The 11,847-nt window shown below is 28.4% G+C and overlaps 1 protein-coding gene across 5 annotated transcripts; it reads right to left on the bottom strand.

Moving 5' to 3' along the window:
• LOC129612399 (RB1-inducible coiled-coil protein 1) lies at positions 1-9,578 on the bottom strand. 5 transcript variants are annotated; one of them, XM_055525966.1, is made up of 15 exons: positions 9,326-9,578; positions 6,752-6,890; positions 6,404-6,600; positions 4,718-5,589; positions 4,530-4,646; positions 4,300-4,472; positions 3,854-4,233; positions 3,698-3,788; positions 3,520-3,639; positions 3,249-3,465; positions 2,067-3,124; positions 1,700-2,006; positions 1,525-1,627; positions 1,078-1,463; positions 1-582 (listed from the first exon to the last, which is right to left on the bottom strand). In XM_055525966.1, the coding sequence occupies exons 2-15, from the start codon at positions 6,817-6,819 to the stop codon at positions 253-255; spliced, it is 4,419 nt and encodes a 1,472-aa protein (XP_055381941.1). In that variant the 5' UTR covers positions 6,820-6,890; positions 9,326-9,578; the 3' UTR covers positions 1-252. The 5 variants fall into 5 exon arrangements, with proteins under 5 accessions (XP_055381941.1, XP_055381938.1, XP_055381940.1 ...); XM_055525963.1 differs by having other exon boundaries at positions 6,752-7,512; XM_055525965.1 differs by having other exon boundaries at positions 9,305-9,578.
• Positions 9,579-11,847: the final 2,269 nt, after the last annotated feature.

Here is an 11,847-nt window from a genome sequence, read left to right on the forward strand (position 1 = left end):
TTAATTTATTCCTAACTCTTCAAGGATGAAGTAAACATCAAAATTTTTATTAACAGTCAATAATTTTAGAAAGCACAATTTTTTCTCGACGCGAAAACCTGAACAACGGTATCAAACGGTTCACCAAATACGAAACATCTTACATAAGCCATACATTTTTATATATTTTGTACATTATATACATATACAGCACATTGCTTTTGTAGACTATCTTTTTCAGGTTTATAAAATACAAAAAATCTAAAGTAATTTTTAAATGTACTCATTTATACTCATTGTCGATGGTGTAGCCGAAACTGCTCTTGGATTTTCCATCATTGTGATGATAGTTGAAATGCTTTCAGACTGTGGTTCTGCCTGAGCCGAAAAGTCAACAAAATCTTCTTTTGTTTCTAGGGACCTATATTCATCTGAGTCATCGGTTTGTTCTTTTTCACCTTGTATTTGATTACCAGATGTTGTTGAAGCAGTGTTTGTTTCATCTTGAATTAACTTTCTTGAAAGTGATAATTCTATGTCTGCAATTGAGGAATTTTCTGTCGACATTGGACTTGCCACAAACATTCCGATATTTTCGATGCCCTTTAAAATATTTTAATAAGTACCATCATTTATCGTTTTGCATAATTTAATTTAAAAAGAGCGATATTAGGATAACATGCAAAATTTATTTTGATAGAAATAGGTTCACATCATATATGTTGCTTTTTGAGTCTATTATTATTTTAAAAGTCAACGGCCTTTTGGCCTTTAGGTTCTAATTGGTAAATGAAACGACATGAGAGAGTACAGAAAGTGGAAATTAAAATCCTCAGTGAAACAAAATGGCAGTATACAAAAGGACAATCGAATAACATTGAAATGGAAATTTTGTTGTATCTGGTAATAATTTAATTGGGCAGTTAATTAAAGGAGCTCTAACACTTTGTTTTCTTTATTATTAAATAGCAAAATCACGACTCAATCGAAATTAATTTCACCTGAAATTGCGACTGCTTCAGGTAAAAACAGAGAAAACTGCAATTTTTGGAAGATGCCTATAAAAACAATCGTAATATATTATGTCAACATACTTACTTTTTCTGAAAGGATTGGGCTTGCAAATGTAGTTTTTCCATTTTCTGCTACACGTCGAAAATTGCAGGGATCGTTTAACAAAGAATCTGGTTCTTCATTTTCTTGGGTAAAACTGCTTGCACTAAGGGTACGATTTTTTATACTCATATTTTCTACAATATGTCGATTTGAAGTGGTGTCAAGAGTTTCCAATTGAGGTTTTTGTGAATCTTCTTCAATATTTATTTCATCGCATCTAGGAATATCACAGTTTGATGAAGTTGTTGCTAACGATGAAGTTGTAAAATTTTCACATGTGAAATCCTCAGTTTCAGTTTGAGAAAATGAATCAATCAAATGTTGGGTACTAGTTGATCTACTTACAGAAGTCACGTTTGAGGTTACGGCTAAAATTTTAAAAGTAAAAAAAATTATTCAATCTATTGAAATGAGGAATGTTAAATAAACCTTCAAGTTTTTCTCGTCTCAAATGCCATTTCATTTCTGTTACGGGCTGGAGCTTCACTCTAAAGAATTTTGTACCTTTTAAAACTTTATAACGATTTTCATCCTGAATAGGAGTTTAAAATTAATATGGAAAGCATTATACACAAAATTTTTTTTTATGTAATAAAAATAATACCTTTCTGGCTTGACAAAATTCTTTATTGATTACTTTGGCTATAGTGAAAAATGGCACCGGTATTTCTATATCTGCAGGTATAGGTAATTTTAAATTCAGTGACGACAAAGAATCTGCGTGCACAAAAAACAAATTTGGAGATTCCTGGACGATAATATATTGGCCGTGTCTTATATTCCATACAACAAAAACTAAATCCCCAGCAGAGCACGAATCTGTTGAAACGTTTAAGTTACGAAGTGTTGTACTTCCTCCATATTGACTAGATGATGATTTTGAGCGAATCATGCTTTGTTCAATGTTAGAACTATAAAATGAAAGATAATTTTTAGATATTTTATTTCAGTTTCGCTATTTTAGTTAATACCTTCTCATAGTTGAAATCGAAGATTCCATTTCAAATCTTTTCGATTTCTCCTTTTCAATATTTAATTCCTGTTCTAATTTGTGGTTGTGGCGATTTAAAAAATCAATTTTTTCCTTCATCCAACCTTTATCACTTTCTTCATCGTTTGTTAGAGCTTCAATTTTCATTTTTAGCTGACATATATCTTTACTGTACATTAATTCTCGTTCGCGCATAATATCTAACTGTTTATCTTTTTCCTCCACCATTTTCTTGAGTAACTCCATATTTGCTGTCATAGCCATTACGCCAGTTGGGGAAGAGTTGTGTTCCCATTTTATACGTTCAAGAGCAATAGCCTCTTGTATTGCAATGTCTTTTTCGATATTAAATTCCTCTTTTGCTTTCTTCACTGCTATTTCCTTTTCAATATTCAAATCTTCACGTGTCTGTAACAAAATAGATTCATGACATGTAATGTCTATCATATCAGATTTTTCTATTTTTTCGAGACTTGTGTCTGAAGGTGATCTTTCCATACTTGTCATAATTTTAAATCGGCATCTAAGAGATTCTAATTCAGTTTTATGTTCATGAATCAACTTTTCCCGTAATTCGTTCAAAGCTTTTATTCTTTCTGCATTAAAAGATTCTACCTTATTTTGTAATTGTTCGATTTCTTCATTTCTAACTTCCAATGTTTGACGCAATTGTTTTGATTCAGTTTCAAGACATTCTATATGTTTCAGATGACTAGATATTAAATAATTTTGCTCTTCTTTCAAATTTTTTATTACGTTTTCGCATTCTTTTAATTTATCCAGAAGACTTTTCGTTTCTAATTGGTGAGCTTCAGTGATAAGACGATCTTGATTTTTATATTTTTCCTGAATTAAATTGCATGCTTGCTCAATAGTTTTCATATTTTTCTTAGTCACTTCATTTGCTTGTCTTTGATCTGACTTCAAAGACTGAAGGTTTTCTTTTAATAATTTTGTGCATTTATTTGAAATTTCACACATGCAACGAAGACAAGATTTCAATTTTTCCTTTTCTTTTTCATTACTTTCTAAGTTTTCCTAAATGAAAAAATATATATGTGTATATATTGAAATATGTGTATATATTGAAATATATGTGTATATATTGAATAGCAAGAACCAAATTTCAACTAAACAGTAAATATCAAAAAATTTGCCATACTTCTGTTAGAGTTTCAGCATTATTCATTTTAATTGGTTCTGTTTCAATGCTGGTATTTTGCATAAAAGGGCGATTTTCACTTGTTGATGTAGCTACCGATGTGTGTGTTTGTTTTAATCCTCTCAATAATTTTCCTTGACATAAAGACTGCCCTTCTGTTGAGCTACGATCACCAACCTTTTCAAATTCTTCCGTATCTGTTTCTGATTCAAAGCCGCTTTAAAGAAAGAAAATATAGTACAAAATTGAAAAAAATATTAATCACGTTTACTCTTTCAGGTGTGTATGCAGATCTATTGGTCGGTGTGCTAAAATAATTTCATTTACATTTGTAGAAAGCAATTCATTTTGAGTTGTAGACATTTTTTGATCGGACATTTTATTTCCAGATCTATACGATATGAAAAAATGATATTATATCTCATAAGTTATCATTATATTTACAATACCTTGAGGCAAAGAAATCTATTACATTTTCCATGTCTGGCAATTGTATATTATCACCGATATTAGGCAAAAATTCCGTTAACAAATCAACATCTGGAAGCATTTACGAAATTTTTGAAATGCAAATTTATTATTAATTTATTATTAAAATCATTCACCATTTTTAGTAATATTCGGTAAGCAAGCATCAAAAATAATAGGATTTTCATTTGCAAAAGCCGGTGGCATATCATTCATACCAGGGAACAATATGTTCAAGAAATGACCTTCGAATTTGGAATTGAACTGACGTCTTCTTTCCACCTCTTCATTATGAATAGCATCAAAGTCACAAGCTAAATTGGAAGCCCATTGTACGAATTCACCTGAAAAAATGCGACGTCTAACGACTTCAGTAACTGCTTCCAAATATATTTTGGGAGTTAGGTGAATTTGTTGGATAATGTTTATATGCCGCTCTACACGACGCTGACATCGATGATAAAAAAGTAAAGAATGATCTCTCTCGCTCATTGCGTTTTCTATTTGAACTATAAATCTGTAATGAATTATGAAAAATATGTAAAAAAAAAAATGTGTTTTAAAATGTAAAATTTTTATTTACTTTAAACGTTTGTTGAGATTCAAGCCCAACTCGTCTTTAGCTTTTGATATACGTCTTCTGTAATCACGAATTTGTTTATGATTATTTAACATAACTTTTAGTTGACCACGATGTGATTCGCATAAGTCTGGTAATATAGACGGATCACCCAATCTGCTTGTGCGGTTTTGACTCTATTTAAATGAAAACATTAAAAATTAAGATATAAATGCAAAAAAAAAGTAGTGTACCTGTTGCAAAGCAGTCGAGTGACCACCTTGGTCTTGAACAATTTTTTTTAAATTAAACATCAGTTTTTCTAAACCACTTAATCGATCTTCCAAACCTTTAATTTCTTTTATTTCTTCCTATCAAACAAATAAAAATATTTTGTATAATGGTTTTTAATTACGGATTATAATTTACAATCATAGATTACCTGTTCTGCGCATTTGATTATGTTGAATACTTCATTTTTCAATTGCTCGTATTTATCTGAACTAAAAGTTGCTAGCCCTTGGCCACATTCTTCAGCCATAACTCTAAGCGCATCATGATTTTCTTTAGCTGATATCCATTGTAATAATGTCAAATTCCGACAATTTATCACAGCCTTACTATTAGTACTAGTATCTGACTTAATACCACTGCAAATTATAACAGTTTCCGGAGTATTTTCCTTGGACAACCTAGGACGTTTTTGTTCAACGACACTACTTGAACCTGAAGATGATGTTATCATTGTTCTGGCATTTATGCTACCACCTTCTATAGATTCACTTGTTTCAGCTCCTTGATGTATTCTCTCATTGCTAGTAACATCATTATTACTATTATCATTATTACTATTGTTAGTTGATTGAAGAATCATAGATTCATTTTGTTGAGAACGTGAAAACACATCATCGTTGTCTAAAAATTCATCAAATCCATGAAATTCTTCTTCCGCGTTTTGTAATAAACTTGGCAATATTGGAATTTTAGACAAATTTACAAGATCTTGATTAAAATTTTGTAGCAACTCTAAGTGTTCGTTGCGTTTACTTAAATGCTCTTCAAAGCAGCGACTAAACGTTTCGAAACGCTGCCGAAATTCTTCAGTTAAATCTTCCATATTCGCTATTACAGCTGACCAACCCTGCTGCTGCAGATGTTGTTCATGTACTAAAGTTTCACATACTGTTTCTTCTTCTAAAGCTAAATCGTAAAATTGTTGACCTAACTGGGCACTGGCTACTATAGTACTATGAGCAGATGGCAAATTAAGGCAACGTTCAACTTGTTCAGCCAAATCGCTATCAGTAAAATGTCCTTTAATACAAATTATAAATTTATATCAGATGAAAAAAACACCAAAAATGTAACAAATTTGACTTTTACTGATTTCATTCGTCAGTTAGGAAAGTTAAAAATAAATAGAGATGGGGAGATAGGTGTATATAATAAGGGAGTTCGGTGTATGTATATTAAATTTAAAATAATTGAAATCAATTTTTCATGGTTTATTAGCAAAATGGAAATATTAATACGTTAATGTCAAACTCACTTGCATACCTCAAAATATTTTTTTTACGAAATTAAAAAAAAATTAAATGCTTTTTTTACTTGTCTAGATATTTAAACCAAGTTAAAAATGTAAACCTACTTTCCTTGATTTTCATGACTTTGAATGTTTATTATAATGGAAAATAAACAACCCTTTTGCTAAATAAAATTAAAAACTATTTTAATAGTAACTTATACTCTAAAAAATATTTATATAATAAATAAGTTTTAGAGCATATTTTATAAATAAACGTGTATACACAATATACAGCAGATAAAAAGGTAACGGTCATAGAACAGTAGTATGGTTATAAAGTAACCTTCATTATTTTTCCTTTTTTTATACCGCATTAACAAATTTTTATAGCTTTCATGTAGATTATGTAAGTATCTATGACAAATAAATAAAATTTTTCGAAAAATTAAAATATTGAATTCAGTTACATATGTACATACTCACATAAGCAAGTATTCAAACGATTATATAATTATTACACTTTTAAATTATTGGTTGAACACGTTCTAATGTTTTAGAAAGAATTCTCTCTAACCTTAGTATAGAATTTAATTTCAAATTTACCAGGTTCTATACTGGGCCACGGTTGGGGTTTAATATCTACTGTTGTGAACATGTAAATTGGATTCGTGTCTGTCCCTGCAGAATAACTGCATACTAATGAATTTGATGTTAACATTTCTCCCCCACTAACCAGCAGTACTACTTTGTCTGCTGATAAGCCGTGACGTTTTTCAATAATATCCTTTAAATTCTGCACACTAAAAAAAATTAGCTTTGTTTAGTTTTTTAAATTAAATCTTTACAATCCAACATTAATAAGGCAAGAAAAATTAATAATAAAATACATATGTATTATTTATAAGTATGTATAAATATTATTGCTAAAAATCTAATTCATGTTGAGCTTACCTTGTCAAAGCCACATTCATATCGAATTTGATCATTCGACCACTATCAACATGGAAAACGTACAACATCTTCAAAATACTTTGACACTTTTATTTAAATATTAACGAAATATTAAATACCAAAACCAGCAAATTCAAATCTTAAAAAAATTAAGTTTTTGTAAATTATATAATTTTTTTTTTATAAAAAAGCATAAGATGGGTAGTTGTTATTGAATATTTTCTAAATCTAATATTGTTTAACAATTCGCAATTGTTTTCTTAATGTTCCTATTTATCAATTAACTTTGATTATTATGTATTTATTTAATATTAGATTGATGATAGACTATAAAAATAAAAGTAAAATGTTAAAACTTATATACGTATGTACGTAAACTGTGATATATTATGTACACACTCAGCGCAGCTTCTCTTAGTATTTACTATTCTTTTTTCAATATTTATAAAAATTTATTAAATACATTCATTAATTTACAACTTATAGTTTAATTCACCAAGAGCACGTTTTGTGTTTTGCAAATTACAATACCGTTAAAATAAAATGTACACATAAAATAAAAAAGTATTATATTATTTTGTATTATTATAACTTTATATTTAATATTACACGTGAATTAAGTTATTCACATTTTTGTTTTAAATTTTAAGTTAAAAAATAATTTTTCTTTTAAAGACTGTATCAAGAGCATTTGATTAATTAGTTTCGCCTAATCGGATGTTGTTCGCTCTTCTGTTAGAGATTTCAAACTTATGTTTGACCTAAAAATATAAGAATTATATTAATAAAAAAAACCAATACTGGAGTGATATTTAGTAAGCCTGTAACCTTCTTATTTTCTAAAACCTCTAATTTTTAAAAATCATAATTTGTGTAGGTACTCGTATGTCGAAATATTTAATTTCCATAAGCCTTCTTACTTCGATGTAGTTTTTCATTATTAAACCTTAGTTAAGTAATTTCTGTTAAGCCTAATCGTCATTTTAACCAAAAAATTTTTAAAAAATTTTGAGTTTTGCTTATATACATACATATGTAGTATATCTATATTTCATAACATATTATAAGGGTCATGCATGACAAAAAAGAACATACATACGTATATACATATTTGTAGCTCTACGCAAAATACTATAAATTATATATGAGTATCACTTGTGTGTAACTATATAATTTTACGAGTTTCAAAAAATTTAATTAACAAAACGCAAAATTCGAAAAAAAAATATTGCTAAGAAAACATAGGTAATTTGTAATTTGTAGCTTTTTCTAATTCCTGAATTATAGTGAATGCGAATGCCTTATAATCATTTTAGAGCGACTGTGTTCTTAATAAAATCAGTAGAAAAATTTAGCATTTGTTTAAAAATTTCAGCATCATCATACAGTGTGTGGCCTCTTTCATCGATCCATTCTTACGAAATTCAGCATTTTTTAATTTATGCGAGTGATTTTCGTTTTGCAATTTTTTTCATTTTGAAGGAAATATCTTTCTACTTGTATTTTCTTGTTACATCTTGCAACAATAAATTACAATAATTTTGCGCAACTTTACTTTTGCTTAACTAAAACAGTTTTAATTAAAGCCTTTTTGTCACCGATTTTATATTCAAAAACAATGTTTGACGGATTCTTCACTTCACAGATTTAGTAGATATATGTACGTAGGCAATAAGATCAAAATGCTAAATTTTAAAAATTCAGAATCAAAGTTTGTAGATTCCTAAGATAACGGCAAGCTAATAGGAACATATAGCCATCTAAGAAAATATATTTAAATATTATTAAATTAGAAAATATAATTAAATTAGTTTATCAATTTCATTTTCAGATATTTAAACATAGGCTGTTTATATAACATAGACGAAAATTTCAATTACAATAAACATTTAACTTTTTAAAATACAAAAAGTTTTTTACAATTTTGCCTCTAAATAAATTTGGGATTTAACTCATTAAAATATGTTTTCCAAATCATTATGGCTATTTGCTCTAGACATTTTGTTCATTAAAGTAAATTTTTTAAAAAATTGAAGCATAAAAAAAATTCCATCAGCTGAGTTTTGTTTTCAATTCACTGCAGACGTTTTGTTGTTAATATTAAAACACATACAAAAGCGAAGTAAATATATGTACATACTTATCTATTGTTTAAAAAAAAACAGTTAATTATTCTTTGTCATCTTGAAAATTATACAATAACCAATATTATTTTAACATCGTCAGTAAAAAACAAGCGAGGTATTCAAATCAGATTAAAATATTAGGTTTAAAATAAAGGAAGTATTTTAATTAAGTTTGGAATTAATATTATGCATGTCAATAGTGAATAAAAATATAAATATACAATCGTACATATAATTCATTTCACGCACACTCTTTGACGATTTATATTCCAAAAAATAACACTTGCGTTAGTATTGGTTTTTTTTCTTTTAATTTTCTAAAAAAAATTAAATCGCAATTTCATTGATTTAGAAATATTTAAAAATTTCAGGAATTAAATTTTTTGGTAAATAATATTAAAATATTTCTAAAATTCATTATTGTTACCTTATATAATATTTCATCTACCTTTTCTTCTTGAGTAAAAATGAAGTTCATTGATAAATAATTTTCAACAAAAGAAATCCAACTTTTTTATCCTTGATTTTTTATCACATGTCGAGTTGAAATTAAAAAAAAAAAAAACAATTTTCTACTAAACACATTTACAAAAAAAAGGCATTTGTTTTGTGTATTTTAAATACGTTAATTATATTCAAAATAATTTATTTTAAGTATTTTTTATAAATAGCAAAAATTAACGCGTAATCACTTTGTTTTTGTTAAAACTGTCACAAAAAGACTAGTGGATGGAACTACTACCACTTAGTCCAATTTTGTTTGACAGCAATTTTATAATATTATATTTATAAATTTCAATAAAATTTTGTATGAACTGTGGACACGTCATACAGAAAAGAACGTCACATTAACTTTTTGATATTTACCTATTTATGTGGAATCGAACAAAAATATAATGACATAATGCAAATACGTACTGTAACTTCATAAACAAATTGTTAAAAAAAATCTCGAGAATTAAAATTTGATTACCTAAAAACCTTTTATTAAAAAAAATCAGTTGTGCATTTGTAGGTTAATGAACGTTTCCATTCTTTACCTCACAGCGGTTAAGGCTATAAATATAATCAGAATGCACAGAAGCACTTCAAGATTTGACAGATACAAACAAAATACTCTGATTACCAATCTTTGATTGACATGTAAATGGTGGCTTTACGGGATTAAATGGTGGTACATGAAATATAAATGCAACTTAAAATATAGTTGAAGAAATTTGTTTTATTGTCAAATTTTGAATTTACTGCCTGTCAAAACATGAGACTCGATAACATTATCAGGATGTCTGATTTGTTAAAAAGATTCGAGTTTCTTTTTTACCTCGGATTCGGAGTGCTAAAAGATCTTGTTCTTCTTTTAGACTCATGTTAAACCGAAATCGCTCTTTGCAATCTCAAAACAAACAGTCACATTTCACAGAGCTTGTTCTGACAAATATTAAAATTGCAAAACGCCAGCTTGACATAGCAAAAATATCAAACATAACAAGGCTTTCTTTTATCTTGAATATATGTGTTAAGATTGCGAATATAACTGCTTATTGCAATGACATTTCAGAACTTCATATTTATTTTAATAATATTTTTTCCGGAGTTGGTATAACAACGTTAAACGCATAATAAGTACAGGAATTCGAGTAAAGATCAACCTTCAGATTTTTATACCAAATATAAAGTATAACATTTCATAACTGGATATATTAAGTAAGAACACGTAATATTTATGGATAATGTGGCCAATTAAGTCCAAAATCGGTTAGTGTGATAGATGAATTTGAAAAAAAAATGGAAAAACTCAGTCGTAGATAACCCAGCATTTACACATACAAGTTACTTGCAAGCAAGTTTGTATAATATTAATTGTCAATTAGTTTTTCGAAATGTCAAATTACTTGCTATGATGACGTAGGCGTTTATGAAGTTAATTTTTGAAAATGTCTTTGAGAAGAAAACAACTAGCAATATATATAATTGTTTATAAATTTTAGAAACCATAAGTTTGCTAAGTTTAATTTTTTCAAAACAAAATTCAAAAATTTTAAATTAAAAAAAAAAAAAAATCAAAACAACAAATTTTTTTTTGTGAATTTCTCAATATGTCAAATTACTTGCTCAAATTACTGGCAGCAAAATTTTCTTGCAAGTTGAACTGCAAGTAAACAAGCAAGTAGAAATATTTCAATTTTTTAGTAAAATTTTTGTATGTGTTGCAACTTTTTTGTACCATGTCAGACAACATATGTGAGAGAAATCACAGACATCTTTATACTCAAGACTCCGTAATACCATAAACTCCTGTAATGTATAAAGATGTCTATGGTAATACACAATTCAAACATAAACTCCTATAATGTACAAGCGATGTTAATATTTTTGTATTTTGGTCTATTGAGGTTGTACAAAAAATGAGACTAGCATTCTTTAGTATATAGTCAATTTTTACTGCCCGTATTGTGTATACAATAGGTAGGTCATGTGATGGCAACAAATTTTGCATATCGAGTTTTCGATGGGAATACACTTCTCCATAGTAGGGAAGTGTAAATAAACTACATGTTTTTAGCAACCTGTCGATCTGGCGTTCTGTCGGTCTGACGGTCTGTGTGTGCACGCATGTATCTCAAGATCTGCTAAACCGATTTTGATGAAATTTTATGTGTAAGTTTATTCCGAATGTGGCACGGATTGATCAACTTTTGGGATATATCAGGCCTCGGGAACTGCACTTTTTAGCGGGCCTGCTTTACATTTTTTACCATTGTGAAGAAAATATTCAACCGATTTACTTGAAATTTCATATATACATAGGCCTTGCTCGACCGTCCGCGAAAGGTCCTAACTTTTGAAAGAAATCAGGTGTCAGCATCTGGACGTTTACTACGGGCCAAATATACATTTTTGCGTATATGAAGAGAAATAATCAACCGATTTCATTGAAATTTAATATTTAAATTTTTCATATTGAAACAA

Source organism: Condylostylus longicornis, unplaced genomic scaffold, assembly GCF_029603195.1.
Source record: "Condylostylus longicornis isolate FDR11 unplaced genomic scaffold, ASM2960319v2 ptg000072l, whole genome shotgun sequence".
NCBI lineage: Eukaryota > Metazoa > Arthropoda > Insecta > Diptera > Dolichopodidae > Condylostylus > Condylostylus longicornis.